General features: G+C 42.0%; 1 protein-coding gene across 1 annotated transcript in view; it reads right to left on the bottom strand.

Annotated features, from left to right (window-relative positions):
• prkx (protein kinase X-linked) overlaps nt 1-15010 on the bottom strand; it is a 116947-nt gene that overhangs the window by 8685 nt on the left and 93252 nt on the right. The window contains exon 7 of the mRNA XM_038818192.1: nt 2512-2589. Within this exon, the coding sequence (XP_038674120.1) occupies nt 2512-2589 (78 nt within the window). The remainder of the gene's footprint in view (nt 1-2511; nt 2590-15010) is intronic.

Genomic DNA, 15010 nt, shown 5'->3' with positions numbered 1-15010 from the left:
GGTGCATAACTTCACAATTTTACAGCCAAGGAAAAATGGGATTACTGGTACACATGTAGAAATGAGCCGGGAGGTTGGCGGGTTTGTTTGGGGGGGGTGTAGTGGCTGCACATAATCCATGGATTATTGTGTGTACCTGCAGCAGAATAGATTTGTCTGGAGGAAAATGAAACCATCTAAACTGCACTGAAATAGAAGAGATTCAAATAGATGTTTTTTTTTAAAGCTATGTTGAAGGCTGGCCCTGTGGTTGTTGATTCTGCAGATCATTTGCTTTACACAAATACGACAGTATGGTAGCACAGTCACCAGGCAGCCTAATTCATTTGTCATTTAAAAATATGCAACAGACAGAAAATTAGTTTAAAAGCTGCTCAATATTGTGATTTCTTGTGTAACCTCAAGTTCTTCGTTCAATAAGGATTAGCATATGTCAGAATGATTGACAATGTTAATTTAAAACCCTGCTAATTTAAAGAAGTTTAATTGCAAACCTTTCAGGGAACTGGCTGCAAACGATGCCTACCTATTACAAGCGTGTGGGTCACCCAGGCAATCCAGGTGTGGAGGAAGCGGAGGGGGGCTGCGGGACCTTGTTATCAGGCCTCCCGCTCAAGATGGCGGCCCAATAGCGGGATTCCTGGGAATCCCTCGTATTCCATGCCATGTATATATTTGCAAGGTAAGGAATACGGAATTGCATCCTACTTTATGGCCCCATGGGAATTGTAAAACTGGTGCAATCCGGCGGAAGAACATAGTCTCCCAAATGGAGGATCCAGCTCAGTAGCTTTCCTAACCCCTAACGGACATGGGTGAACTGGTTGGATGTTTTTAAAAGAAACAATCCAGTAGCTTCACAGTTTCTGCTAATTTCACTGGTCTTTTATATCCAGAATGTTCATAGAATTCATAGAATTTACAGTGCAGAAGGCGGCCATTCGGCCCATCGAGTCTGCACCGGCTCTTGGTAAGAGCACCCTACCCAAGGTCAACACCTCCACCCTAGCCCCATAACCCCACCCAACACTAAGGGCAATTTTGGACGCTAAGGGCAATTTATCATGGCCAATCCACCTAACCTGCATATCTTTGGACTGTGGGAGGAAACTGGAGCACCCGGAGGAAACCCACGCACACACGGGGAGGATGTGCAGACTCTGCACAGACAGTGACCCAAGCTGGAATCGAACCTGGGACCCTGGAGTTGTGAAGCAGTTATGCTGTCCACAATGCTACCGTGTTAACTGAATTCAAATTCTCAAATTGCCATGGCGAGATTTGAGCTCAGGTTCTTTAGGTCAGTAATATACCCACTGCATCTCAGTACTCTATGATCTCCTCAAAGCTAAATCCTTCATTCATACTTGTCGTCACCACCTTTATCACCCTCCCCCTTTGTTACGGTATCAATTAACCCTCTCTTCAGCGAAGCATACAAGAACAATTCCTACCATTAAATGGCTCCAGTGCAAACAATTATTATAGATCAATGAAAGGCAATAAACATGTAGTTTAATAATAATAATCTTTATTGTCACAAGTTGGCTTACATTAACACTGCAATGAAGTTACTGTGAAAACCCCCAGTCGCCACACTCCGAGCGCCTGTTCGGTTACACTGAGGGAGAATTCTGAATGTCCAATTCACCTAACAAGCACATCATTTGGGACATGTGGAGAACGTGCAGACTCTGCACAGATAGTGACCCAAGCCGGGAATCAAATCCAGGTCCCTCGTGCTGTGAAGCAACAAGTGCTAACCTACTTGTGCTACCAATTTTAAGCAATTCGTAGCCAATTAAGCAGACAAATAGAACTGTGGGACATTAGCAAAGGTGGAAAAGGAAAACTACTTGGGTGTCTTTGATCATTCCCCAGTCACTTCAAATTTCCATTTAATGTGGTTTATCAGAAAGGACAAGCAAAGTTTTCTATTAATCTCGACTGTATTTTAATGAAATGAAATGAAAATCGCTTATTGTCACGAGTAGGCTTCAATTAAGTTACTGTGAAAAGCCCCGAGTCGCCACATTCCAGCGCCTGTTCGGGGAGGCTGGTACGGGAATTGAACCGTGCTGCTGGCCTGCCTTGGTCTGCTTTAAAAGCCAGCGATTTAGCCCAGTGTGCTAAACCAGCCCCAGTACTTAAGGTACTGTGAACAGTTGTGTGTATCCTATTAAATTACACTGATGCATTGGAAAGCAGTCAGGGAAGAGTAATTGTTATGAGGTGATTTACTAAGCTGAACATGTTTTCATTGGAGAAAATATCACAGGAGAAAGTGAAAAGCTTTGCCTTCCTGTTAAGCAGAATGGATTTTCCACATTCTGTCCCTGAATTAAATAAACATCATAAAAGCATAACAAATACTTTAAACACCCATCCATGATTAGTATACAGCAGTGGATAATTTCTTTATTTGGCTTAATGGTTGCTAGTGTTTAAAATCAAAAGCTTAAAAATAATAAGTGCTGTATATTTTGGATAAAAATATTATTTTCAACTCACCTTTAGTTTTCTGAGAGGTACTGCTTCCCAGTCCACATATTTAAACCACCGATGACGCTTAATATCATCTGCTCCATTCTGAAAATTAATGGGAAGTAGTTTTAGAATTCTTAATCCTCAAAGATTACACCTACATTTGGATTAAATAAATGAGGGAATTTAATGTAGTGCTACTGTTGTGACTAATCCATTGTACTCACTGTACAGATAGATTCTGCAAAGTGTCAATTTGGCTAGATTCCTACTGGCGAATGAGCTCTGGGGGATAAATTAAGGTACTTCAGACTCAACTGGAGCTTGCACAGTCGTACAGTATCTAATGTGACTAAGAACAATCTAAAATGCTTTCAGATTTTTCATAAACTAGAACAACAGTGAGAAAGTTCAAGGCCGTGAAAGTCAAATTTATTACAGGATTCTCTTCCTTAGACAAGAGATGAACAAATGGCTGGGGGAGCTAGGGAGTATGGCTGAGACATTCAAATCGATTAACAGGCAGCTTTAATATGAAATGAGGTTTCCTATTATCGCAAAATTGGATCAAATGTGGTGAAGATGAATCCTTATCCAAACACATCTTGTGAATATACTCAGTGAATCAAGTTGCAACTGCCATAAAAGCAGAGTCCTTCAATTCAGAGGTAAGGGTGGACTGGAAGCCAAGCCTCCAGGTGTTCAAAGCCGAACACGAACAAAAGTAACTGTAGTATTATCATAAATTTAAGAACTGCAAGGGTTGATGAAATGTCTAGATCAGCCACTAGAGGGAGTTAGAGTATAAAAGACATTGATGCTAAGCCTTGTGGGGAGAGAAGTAAAGGAGTTAGCTAGAGTACAGACTGAAGGAAAGAGTGAGTGAGTGAGAGCAGATCATAGTTTATAATAGTGTGGAGATTAGTTGAGAGTGTAGATTATATGTTAATTATCAACTGTGTATTATTTAGGACTACATGTTGAATCCAAATTAGTGTTAATAAATTTATAGCTTTGTTCAAGTTAAAGCTATTTTGTGGTCTTTGTGAGCACTAAGTCAACCATCCTGAATTTAGCAACACAAAGAACACCACAGTAACTGATATTTTAATATGCCATAGAACTTCCAAGTGTCAGTTTGGCTCAGGTGGCAGCACTTTTGTCCATTCAAAAGATTTCAGGTTCAACACTGCTTCTAGTACTTGACCAGATAATTTGCAATTCATGGTGGTCAGTACTGAAGGAGCACTGCATTGTTGGGAGGTTCTGCTTTCAACAAAGTGTTAATCAAAACTTTTTCAGTTCTGTGTAAAAGTTCCCATCACACCATTCAAAAAGTAGGAAATTTAATTGAATTGGTGGATTTTACCACAAAGAATAGAATAAGCCTTGTGAATAGAACAAGAATTAAAACAACTTGGGTATACAGATAATATAACTAAGGAGTCAGAGGAGAGGAGAAATTTCTTCATCCAGAGTGATGAATCAGTGGAATTCACTACCACAGAAAGTAGTTAAGGCAAATAATTTGTGTAATTTCAAGGAGGAATTAGATGTAGCTCTTGGGGCAAAAGGGATATTGGGGGGGGGAAGGCGGGTATTGAACTTTGACGACCAGCCATGGTCATCATGAATGGTGGAGCAGGGTTGAAGGGCTGAATGGCCTCCTGCTTCTATTTTCTATGTATCTTTCTAAGTGATACTTATAAAATGCAGAAGAGCAAGCAACCTAGCCACCATCAAAATTTATATTTATTTTATAACAAAGATAAGAGATAAAAGTTCACTGAAAGACCTTTGCTACGGCTATAAATTCAAGGGAGATGTTGCACTTCAATGCTCCTGACATATAGGAGAACAATGCTCCCAACACATAGGAGTATATAATGAGAGACCGCACATGCTTTATTATCCATCAGAATTATAGAAAGAGTCATTTATATTTGCATGTTTCACTATCTCAGGATGTCTCAAAGCACTTCACAGCCAATGAAGTATTTTTAAATTAGTCACTGCTGTAATGTAGGAAATGTGGCAGCTGATTTGCAAATAGCAAGATCTGGCGAATAGCAAGATCTGATGAACAGCAATGAGATAATGACCAAATAATCTGTTTTTGGATGTTTGCCGGAGCACCATGGCAACATCCCTTGCTCTTCTGTCAGGCGATTTCTTACATGAACCTAAGAAGGCAGTCATTCTCCTTGGAACAAGTGCAGCTCGGGCAGTGCAATGCCCCTTCATAGCTACACTGAAGTATCAGTCTACAGTCTGTGCCAAAGTGCCTGGAACAACTAGAAAAATCAAACTGGCCATAGGCAATTTTTTTGTTTATCCTCCCAGGGTGCAAGAAAATTAAAAATCTTCTTTATTTCCAATATTAAAGAAGATTTCTTAAAGCAGTAAAATGAAGAGTTGAATGCTGAAGAATAGAAGTCGTTAAAAAATATACTGGGCTACCTTCTCTTTTTCCTCTACAAGCTCAACTAAGTGAAAGTTTAAATTGACCGAAGAGTCAGAAAAGGTACTGCGGGATTCGTGCAGATCCAAACTGAACCATGCTAGACTTTTAAATGTTACTTTTGCTTTTCTTCAAGCTCCATCATCTCACATGGGAATGCTCAATTGCATGTCAATATTAGATGACATAGTTCTATGTTGCCCATTTGGCACTGAGCATGCAACCATGTAGTTGTGCTTTAGGATTGCAGCATTCCTGTCTTTGGCAGTGTCGAAGAGATTTATCAGTACGCCTGTGACATACGGCCAGGAGAAATCACTACAAGCTTAAATTGTGACTTGTCCTGTGAGCAGTCTATACAATTTCTGATAATACATGAAAATTAAGAGTAGAATACTTTTATACAGCAACACTGACAAGAGAATACTAGAGCATTGGTGAAAAAATACATTTCGTCAAGCTTTTCAACAGGAAACAACTTTACACCTTGTGATAAGAGTGCGCTGATTGGTTGGACATTGGACTCTGGTAGCGGTGTTGCCATAGAGAATACACCAGTTAATGGTGATTGACAGTTAATTGCCAAGCATTGTTAGAAAATTTAAACCAGGCAGCTTGACTTTGATTGGTCAAGGCATTTCCCCGGGAAGTGAACGATTGTCACTTATTTTGTTTAAAAGTACCTATTGCACCGAACTTAGAAAAGGAGACATGAAAATTGCTTCATGTTGGGAGCCTATTTTTCTTCATTCCACATTTTCTGCTTTCAACTCATGCCAACTATTTGCTCAGTGAAAGGAAAACATATGCATTTTACCAAATGTTTATGATGGGTCATTGCTGTAGCTTAAGAAACTTGAGATTTACTCAAAAAAATAAAACCATTACATAAACCTGAACGTATCAGTCACTGGTGGGCTGTTTCACCAATTAATCTCACAAATGAAACAAGGTGCAAGTTTCTCCACACTTCCTCAGGATGTGAAAAAAAGGCTGTAACCATTTTAAGTGCCTTGCAATTACATTATGAAATAAATCACAAACCTATTAGGAGTTTCAGTTACTACACTAAAAAAAAAACACACTTAATATGGGTCAACATTCAGGCAAAACTGCTGAACTTCATCTTAATGATTTAGTTTATGATTATCTGATATTTCCGTTGCTTCTTTAGAAAAATCAGGATTAAATTTTTTTCAAGACAGATACCCATATATGATGGTACACAATGGTCTGTAATTTGCGGTAATAACAAGTGTGGCCAACACTCACTCTTATTACCTTAAATCAACTTCTGCCATTTATACCTGCAGTAAAACCCAGAATTCCAGGTGCTCCTGTTTGGAATAATCTACTCCTACGTAGGAATGGCAGTAGGACATTCAGCGCCTCATGCCTGTTCCACCATTCAATGAGGTCATGGCTGGTCTGTGGCCCATATCCCTTAATATCTTTGCTTAACAAAAATCAAACTGTCTCAGGTTTGAAATTAACAACTGTTCTAGCTTTCTGCTGTTTGTGGGAGAGAAAAACAGGGTTAACATTTTGAGTCTGAGGGCCACATCAACTCTCAAACGTCAACTCTCTCCACAGATGCTGCTGGACCGAGTTTATCCAGCATTTTCTGTTTTTAATTTAGATTTAATCTAACGATGTTCTGTATTTTCCTGCCATGGCCTACAGGGAAAAATACAATGTGGTTAGATTCTACAAATATACTCATTCAACACCTGCTCTATTTTTACATCACACATAGTTAAAGGATTAAACATCCTTAAACTGAAGAGATGTGATAGCTAATAATATTGGGAAAATTAAAAGTGAGGGATGAAGCTCGGCCATTCAAAGCAGCATCACATGGGGGTATGACAACTGATGCTGTACAGGCTGCAAATGTGGCACATTGTTTTTTTGTCTTGGTTACAGACCAGTGAGTTTCATGTCCATTGTGGGTAATGAAAACTGTAACTCAAGATCATGGAGCATCTGGATGTTAAAAAAACCCTGCAAAGAATAGCCAACATGTATTCTATATCCTCTAATTCTCCTTAGATACAGGGATGATGTTAAGGGACTGGAGAACTGCAAATGTTGCACTCCCCAAAAAGACTGTATGGATACATTCTGGAACTTACAGGCCGGTTAGTTTAACCTTGATGGTAGAAAAGCTTTTAGAAATGGTAATCCACAACAAAATTGCCACTTGGCCAAGCGTGGATTAGTTAAAGGCCAGCAAGAATTTGTTAAAGGTAAATTGTGTTTAACTAACTTGGTTGAGTTTATTGATGGAAGTAACAGAGAGAATTGCTTAGTGTAATATAGTTGATGTCGTGTATAAGGACTTCCAAAAGACATCCGATAAAATTGCTATGTAACAAATGCCGTCAAAGTTGAAGCCCACCAAAATAAAACAGTGGCGGCATGCATACAAAGTTGGCTGAGGGACAGGATGCAGACAGTAGTGGTCAATGCTATTTTTGGACTGGAGGAAGGTATATAGTATGATACTCCACAGGTCAGTAATAGGATTGACCACTCCTTTTTTCTTGATACATATCAATGACCTCTTCTTTAGGTGTGCAGGGTACAATTTCAAAATTTGCAAATTATATAAATTGTGGAAGTACTGTGAACTGTAAGGAGCATAACGTAGACAAGAGAACAAAGATAGGCTGATGAAGTGGTTGAACATGTGGCAGAAGTAATTCCATGCAGAGAATTATGAAGTGATACATTTTGGTAGGAAGAACAAAGAGAGGCAATGCAAAACAAGTAGGTGCAGGAACAGAGAGATCCAGGCCATATGTATACAAATAAGTCAGGATGGCAGGACAGGTTGAGAAAGGGGTTAAAAAGGCATACATGATTTTGGACTTTATAAATAGGGACATAGAAAAAAAGCATTTTGTGGAGCTACAGGGAAAGGTGTGGGAAGGGGAAACCTGCCACTCTAAATCACTGGTTAATAATTCTGGTCACTGCAGACAAAATGGATATTCCAGCTATTGGAAAGATACAGAAGGATTTTATAACCAGAATGATTGAGGGAATGGAAAAATCAGAAGCAATTAGATTAGCCCCCTGGAATTTGACACATTTTCTTTCAATATATTATTTTTAACTTCCTTAGTTAGCCACAAATTACACATCCTTCTCTGAGTCTCTCTTTCTCACCGGCCATGCATCTCTTACGTGTTATGAAGTATCTCCTGAAATGTCGTCCACTGCATCTCTACTGCCCTATCCCTTAACCCAATTTCCCATTTCACTTTAGTCAGCTGTCTTCATACACTCTTATACATGTTTTTATTGACCTTCAAACCACTAGTCTTAAGACCTATTCTCCTCTCCCGCAAAATGAATATGAAATGTCTTCATGTTATGCTTACTGCTACCGAGGGGCTCCTTTACTATGGGGTCATTGTCTCATTGCACATCACCAGATCTAGAATAGTCTGCCCTTTGGTTGGATCTACAATGTACTGCTGTCTGAAAATGTCCCAAAACACAGAACTCCTCCAGTCTAGTTTTGCAATCTGAGTTTTGCAATCGACATGTAGATTAAAATCATCTATGATTTATCACCATACCTTTCTCAAAAGTCCTATTGTTCCTTACCCCACCCTATGTTTGGGGGCATGCATACTCGTGTTAGCTAGGGGGCTTATAAAAACTACTTTCACAAGTGACTTATCTTTGCTATTTTTTAGCTCTACTCAAACTGATTCTATATCAGGCCTCACGGTAGCATGGTGGTTAGCATCAATGCTTCACAGCTCCAGGGTCCCAGGTTCGATTCCCGGCTGAGTCACTGTCTGTGTGGAGTCTGCACATCCTCCCCGTGTGTGCGTGGGTTTCCTCCGGGTGCTCCGGTTTCCTCCCACAGTCCAAAGATGTGCGGGTTAGGTGGATTGGCCATGCTAAATTGCCCGTAGTGTAAGGTTAATGGGGGGATTGTTGGGTTACGGGTTACGTGGGTTTAAGTAGGGTGATCATTGCTCGGCACAACATCGAGGGCCGAAGGGCCTGTTCTGTGCTGTACTGTTCTAAGTTCTAATATCTTGACCTTTAGAACAAAAGGTAATTTCTCACTAGTGTACTGTTATTCAATAGTACAACTCTCACTTTCTCCAGTGCTCCATCAATCGAAACCTATTTCTCCCACATCAATCTTTGGAGGTACACAGAGAGCCAATTTGCTCATGGCTCAGGTAATAACCCAACGATTATCAGCAGAGGGCAGTAAAACGGAGCTGCTGATTGACTGTTGCGGGGAAAATTTACATCAGTGCATTGCGGTCACCGTATCTTGAAGGTGGTTTGTGGTGGAGTTGCTGTCAAGTGACAGTTAAACCCCAAACACTGTAAGGATCCCAGCCGAGTAAAGATAAAGCGGGAGACTCGAGGGCAGGGAGATGTAGAAAGAAGTTGAACCGTGATGTCACAGCTTGCCGGTAAGTGTTTGGCTAGTGACTGGCAAGTAGTTTTTCTTTTCTCCAAGGTGTTATCGTGCGGGGTGCAGTGGTTGCTGAGTGAGTGCTTGCTGAGAAGGGGAGTAAATTTTTATAAAACTTACTGTTGGGAGTTTCCAGCTGAATCCGGTTGGAGTGAGGATAGAGTGACTGCTGGGTAAGTAGTAAAGATTTAAATTGTTTGCGCAGGCCCATAACAGCTGATTGCTGTTCTTGTGTGGGGCGCAGTGGTTGCTGGTTAAGTGTTTTATTTTTACCTGTATTTAAGTTTGGCAGTTCCTAAACCCTAGACACTACACTTGTAGTGTCTCCCACCCTACCACCTCCTTTAACCCAAGGGGTAGAGTGAATAACAGTCAAGCTCTGAGGGAGGCAGAGGTGGTCATAGATAGTAGTTTCAGGGATGTAGTTACTCCGAAGAATCAAGATAGATGGGTGACGGTGAGAGGGGCTGGGAGGAAGCAGTCAGTGCAGGGGTCCTCTGTGGTCGTTCCCCTCAGTAACAAGTATACTGTTTTGGATACTGTTAAGGGGTAAGCCACGGTGAACGGATCTCCAGCACCGAGTCTGTCCCTGTGGCTCAGAAGGGAAAGAGGGAGAGCAGGAGAGCAACAGTTATTGGGGACTCAATAGTTAGAGGGACAGTTAGACGGTTCTGTGGCAGCGAAAAAGACTGACGGATGGTATGTTGCCTCCCGGGTGCCAGGGTCCGCGGGGGGGGGGGGGGGGGGGGGGGGGTTTTAAAACTAATTTATCAGGGGGTTGGGAAAACGAGCTGTAGTCCAGAAGCCAGTGTGGAGTGTAGCGAGGTACTGAGGAGAGTAACAAAGTCGCAGGAGTGCACCGGCAGACAGAAAGGTGGGTGAAGTGTGTCAACTTCAATGCAAGGAGCATCCGGAATAAGGTAGGTGAACTTGGAGCGTGGATTGGTACTTGGGACTACGATGTTGTGGCCATTACGGAGACATGGTTAGAACAGGGACAGGAATGGTTGTTGGAAGTTCCGGGGTATAGATGTTTCAGTAAGAGGAGGGAAGGTGGTAAAAGAGGTGGAGGAGTAGCATTGTTAATCAAGGATAGTTTAATGGCTGCAGAGAGGCAGTTCGATGGGGATCTGCCTACTGAGGTAATATGGGCCGAAGTTAGAAATAGGAAAGGAGCGGTCACATTGTTAGGAATTTTCGATAGGCCCCCAAATAATAATGGAGATGTGGCGGAAGAAATTGGAAAACAGATTATGGATAGGTGTGGATGTCTCAGGGTAGTTGTCATGGGTGACTTTAACTTTCCAAATATTGATTGGAACCTCTATAGGTCGAACAGTTTGTTTTTGTACAGTGTGTGCAGGAGGGTTTCCTGACACAAAAAGTGGATAGGCCGACAAGAGGGGGGGGGGGGGCACATTGGATTTGGTACTGGGTAATGAACCGGGCCAAGTGTTAGATTTGTTTGTGGGAGAGCACTTTGGGGATAGTGACCACAATTCGGTGTCTTTCACTATTGCAATGGAGAGGGATAGGGCCATACGGCAGGGCAAGGTTTATAATTGGGGAGGGGTAATTATGATGCGATTAGGCAAGAATTAGGGAGCATAAGATGGGAACAGAAACTGTCAGGATAAGGCACAAATGAAAAGTGGAGCTTGCTCAAAGAACAAATACTGCGTGTCCTTGATAGGCATGTCCCTGTCAGGCAGGGAGGAAATGGCCGTGAGACCATGGTTCACAAAAGAGGTTGAATGTCTTGTCAAGAGGAAAAAGGAAGTGTATAAGGATGAGAAAACAAGGTTCAGTTGGGTCAATTGAGGGTTACAAGGTAGCAAGGAACGAGCTTAAAAAAAAAAGGGCTTAGGAGAGCTTGGAGGGGGCATGAGAAGTCCTTGGCAGGTCGGATCAAGGAAAACCCCAAGGCTTTTTACTCTTATGTGAGAAATAAAAGAATGACCAGGGTGAGGGTAGGAGCGGTCAAGGACAGTAGTGGGAACTTGTGCATGGAGTCAGAAGAAATAAGAGAGGCGTTGAATGAATACTTTTCTTCAGTGTTCACCAAGGAGAGGGGCCATACGGGCAGCACGGTAGCATGGTGGTTAGCATAAATGCTTCACAGCTCCAGGGTCCCAGGTTCGATTCCCGGCTGGGTCACTGTCTGTGCGGAGTCTGCACGTCCTCCCAGTGTGTGCGTGGGTTTCCTCCGGGTGCTCCGGTTTCCTCCCACAGTCCAAAGATGTGCGGGTTAGGTGGATTGGCCATGCTAAATTGCCCGTAGTGTCCTAAAAAAAGTAAGGTTGGGGGGGGGGGGGGGGGGGGGGAGTTCTTGGGTTACGGGTATAGGATGGATATGTGGGTTTGAGTAGGGTGATCATTGCTCGGCACAACATCGAGGGCCGAAGGGCCTGTTCTGTGCTGTACTGTTCTATGTTTTTGAGGATGAGAGTGTGATACAGGCGGGTAGGCTAGAGGAGGTAGCTGTTCTGAGGAAGTATATATGAGCAATTTTGAAAAACCTGAGGGTCGACAAGTCCCCTGGGCCAGATGGGATATAGCCAAGGATTCTTTGGGAGGCAAGGGATGAGATTTTAGAGTCTTTGGCTTTGATCTTTGGGTCCTCACTGTCCACGGGGATAGTGTCAGAGGACTGGAGAGTGGCGAATGTTGTTCCTCTGTTCAAGAAAGTGGATGGGAATGACCCTGGTAATTATAGGCCAGTTAGTCTTACTTCGGTGGTCGGTAAGATAATGGAAAAGGTCCTGAAGGATAGGATTTATGACCATATGGAAAGATGCAGCTTAATCCGGGATAGTCAACACGGATTTGTGAAGGGTATGTCTTGCCTCACAAATTTGATTGAATTCTTTGAGGAGGTAACTAAGTGTGTAGATGAAGGAAGAGCAGTTGATGTCGTATACATGGATTTTAGTAAGGCGTTTGATAAGGTTCTCCATGGTCAGCTCATGAAGTAAGGAGGTGTGGGATAGAGGGAAATTAGGCAAATTGGATAAGTAACTGGCTGTCACATAGAAGACAGAGGGTGGTGGTGGATGGAAAATTTTCAGACTGGAGACCAGTTACCAGCGGTGTACCACAGGGATCAGTGCTGGGTCCTCTGCTATTTGTGATTTTTATCAATGACTTGGAGGAGGGGGCTGAAGGGTGGGTCAGTAAATTCGCTGATGACACCAAGATTGGTGGAGTAGTGCATGAGGTGGAGGGCTGTTGTCGGCTGCAAAGATACATTGATAGGATGCAGAGCTGGGCCAAGAAATGGCAGATGGAGTTTAACCCTGATAAGTGAGAGGTGATTCATTTTGGTCGAAAAAATTTGAATGCGGATTACAGGGTCAACGGCAGGGTTCTGAGGAATGTGGAGGAACAGCGAGATCTTGGGGTTCATGTCCACAGATCTCTGAAGGTTGCCACTCAAGTGGATACAGCCGTGAAGAAGGCTTATAGTGTGTTAGCGTTTATTAACAGGGGGCTTGAGTTTAAGAGCCGTGGGGTTATGCTGCAACTATACATGACCCTGGTGAGACCACATGTGGAGTAGTGTGTGCAGTTCTGGTCACCTCACTATAGGAAGGATGTGGAAGCATTGGAAAGGGTGCAAGGAGATTTACCAGGATGCTTCCTGGTTTGCAGGATAGATCTTATGAGGAAAGGTTGAGGGAGCTAGGGCTTTTCTCTTTGGAGCGGAGGAGGATGAGACGACTTAATAGAGGTTGATAAGATGATGAGGGGGATAGATAGAGTGGACGTTCAGAGACTATTTCCTCAGGTGGATGTAGCTGTTACAAGGGGGCATAACTATAAGATTCAGGGTGGGAGATATAGGAGGGATGTCCGGGGTAGGTTCTTTACTCAGAGAGTGGTTAGGGTGTGGAATGGACTGCATGCTGTGATAGTGGAGTTGGACACTTTAGGAACTTTCAAGCGGTTATTGGATGGGCACATGGAGCACATCAGAATGACGGAGTGGGATAGCTTGATCTTGGTTTCGGACAATGCTCGGCACAACATCGAGGACCGAAGGGCCTGTTCTGTGATGTACGGTTCTATGTTCAAACAACCGGATCCTCCCCTTTCACTAAGTTCCTCTCAAACCCAGAGCAGATGACCTGGACTTAGGCACCAGGCAGGCAATACCTTGAATCTCTAACATCCACTTGAGCCAGATGACATCCTTGTCAAACTCATCTCTTCTAAAGGGCAGCATTCTCTCTGTCCTTCCACCAAAATGGCACTTTAGTATTTGTCCTGAAGTCAATGAGAGGGATTTGAACGTCTGACAAGTGAGAGGACAACTATGGAGTCAAGATCACAGAAGATGTAATTTGCTTTGATCTCTTTCAGAGATAAGAATCTCTGAAAAAGTGAACCATGATGACATGCATCCTCGAAATACTGAAATACAAGTGGTTTTGATAAGCTCAGTCATAAATATTTTTATTAATAGCCAGTGGTTACAAAAAGGATGGAGAAGACAAAGTTATAATAGATTTTAAAAGGGTTGCGGATAAATACCCATAATAAATATTTAAAAAGCAATGGGAGAAAGATTGGGAAATGGAACTCCTGCCATCCATTTCATCAAACCGTGCATCTATAAACCTATCTCGGTTTTGTTTTTAGGTACACGTCTCTCAAAACCTCACCATGATTGCCATGAAATTAATTTGTTAAATTAAGGCAGACTAAAATTGACAGTTGCCCAGCGTGTCAATTACTTTATAATAGGGAAAAAACACAGCAGCGCAAGAATCATTCCACACATCCTTAACAACTGGCTAAGGCACATATTTTATTATTGTTGGAGAATATGACTGGACATATTCCCTCAGAATATTTTTTTACAGGCACGAGTACACAAAACAATTATTGCATCTATTAATTGTTGTTGATTTGGCTTGAGCCAACAGATGATAGCTTAATCTGGGAGCTACACTAATGTCCACAGTCCACCAGCATTGCAATCAGCTAAGGCGTGGAAATTGAAGATATGTACAAAGCACGCTGTGAACTTAACCTGGAGGTACACTCCTGATGCAGAGCTTTAAAAAATCACAAATTACCAATATTCTGCAGCCGCAGCTCCACCTAACTGCTATGACCTACACTAACTGGTTGATAGATAACATGTTCCGAGAAATCAGGCCTTAGTCAGTCTTGTGGGTAGCGGGATGTCTTAGTTGGAGGTTTCTAATGTAATGCATCCAAGAAAACTGCAGATCAAGACAAAGATGCATGTGTCGTTTTATTATGCAACGTAAATCAAATGCATTAACATTTTTATGGGAATTAACATTTCCAATTCAAAAGCTATGTCAAAAAAATCTAACAATTTAAGAAAATGAAAAAAGTTATCAAACAAAATTTTTATGGATTTTGAATTAAAATGTTGACAATCAATTTGTTGGTATCATCCTGCAACTAAATTTCTTGTTGTGTATTCACTACCTTCACCTGAACTTGACCCTTTTATCTATTGATCTAAAGTCATTGAGGCAATTGCAGCGTTGCCACTTTAAAAATAAACGCTGCCAAAGGCTACCCTGCTAAAAGAAAACAGCCCCATAATAATCATTTACAATTTGACCTGT

Source organism: Scyliorhinus canicula, chromosome 14 (genome assembly GCF_902713615.1).
Source record: "Scyliorhinus canicula chromosome 14, sScyCan1.1, whole genome shotgun sequence".
Classification (NCBI taxonomy): Eukaryota; Metazoa; Chordata; class Chondrichthyes; order Carcharhiniformes; family Scyliorhinidae; genus Scyliorhinus; species Scyliorhinus canicula.
The sequence above is the reverse complement of the archived record's forward strand: the minus strand, read 5'-3'. Positions and strand labels throughout refer to the sequence as shown.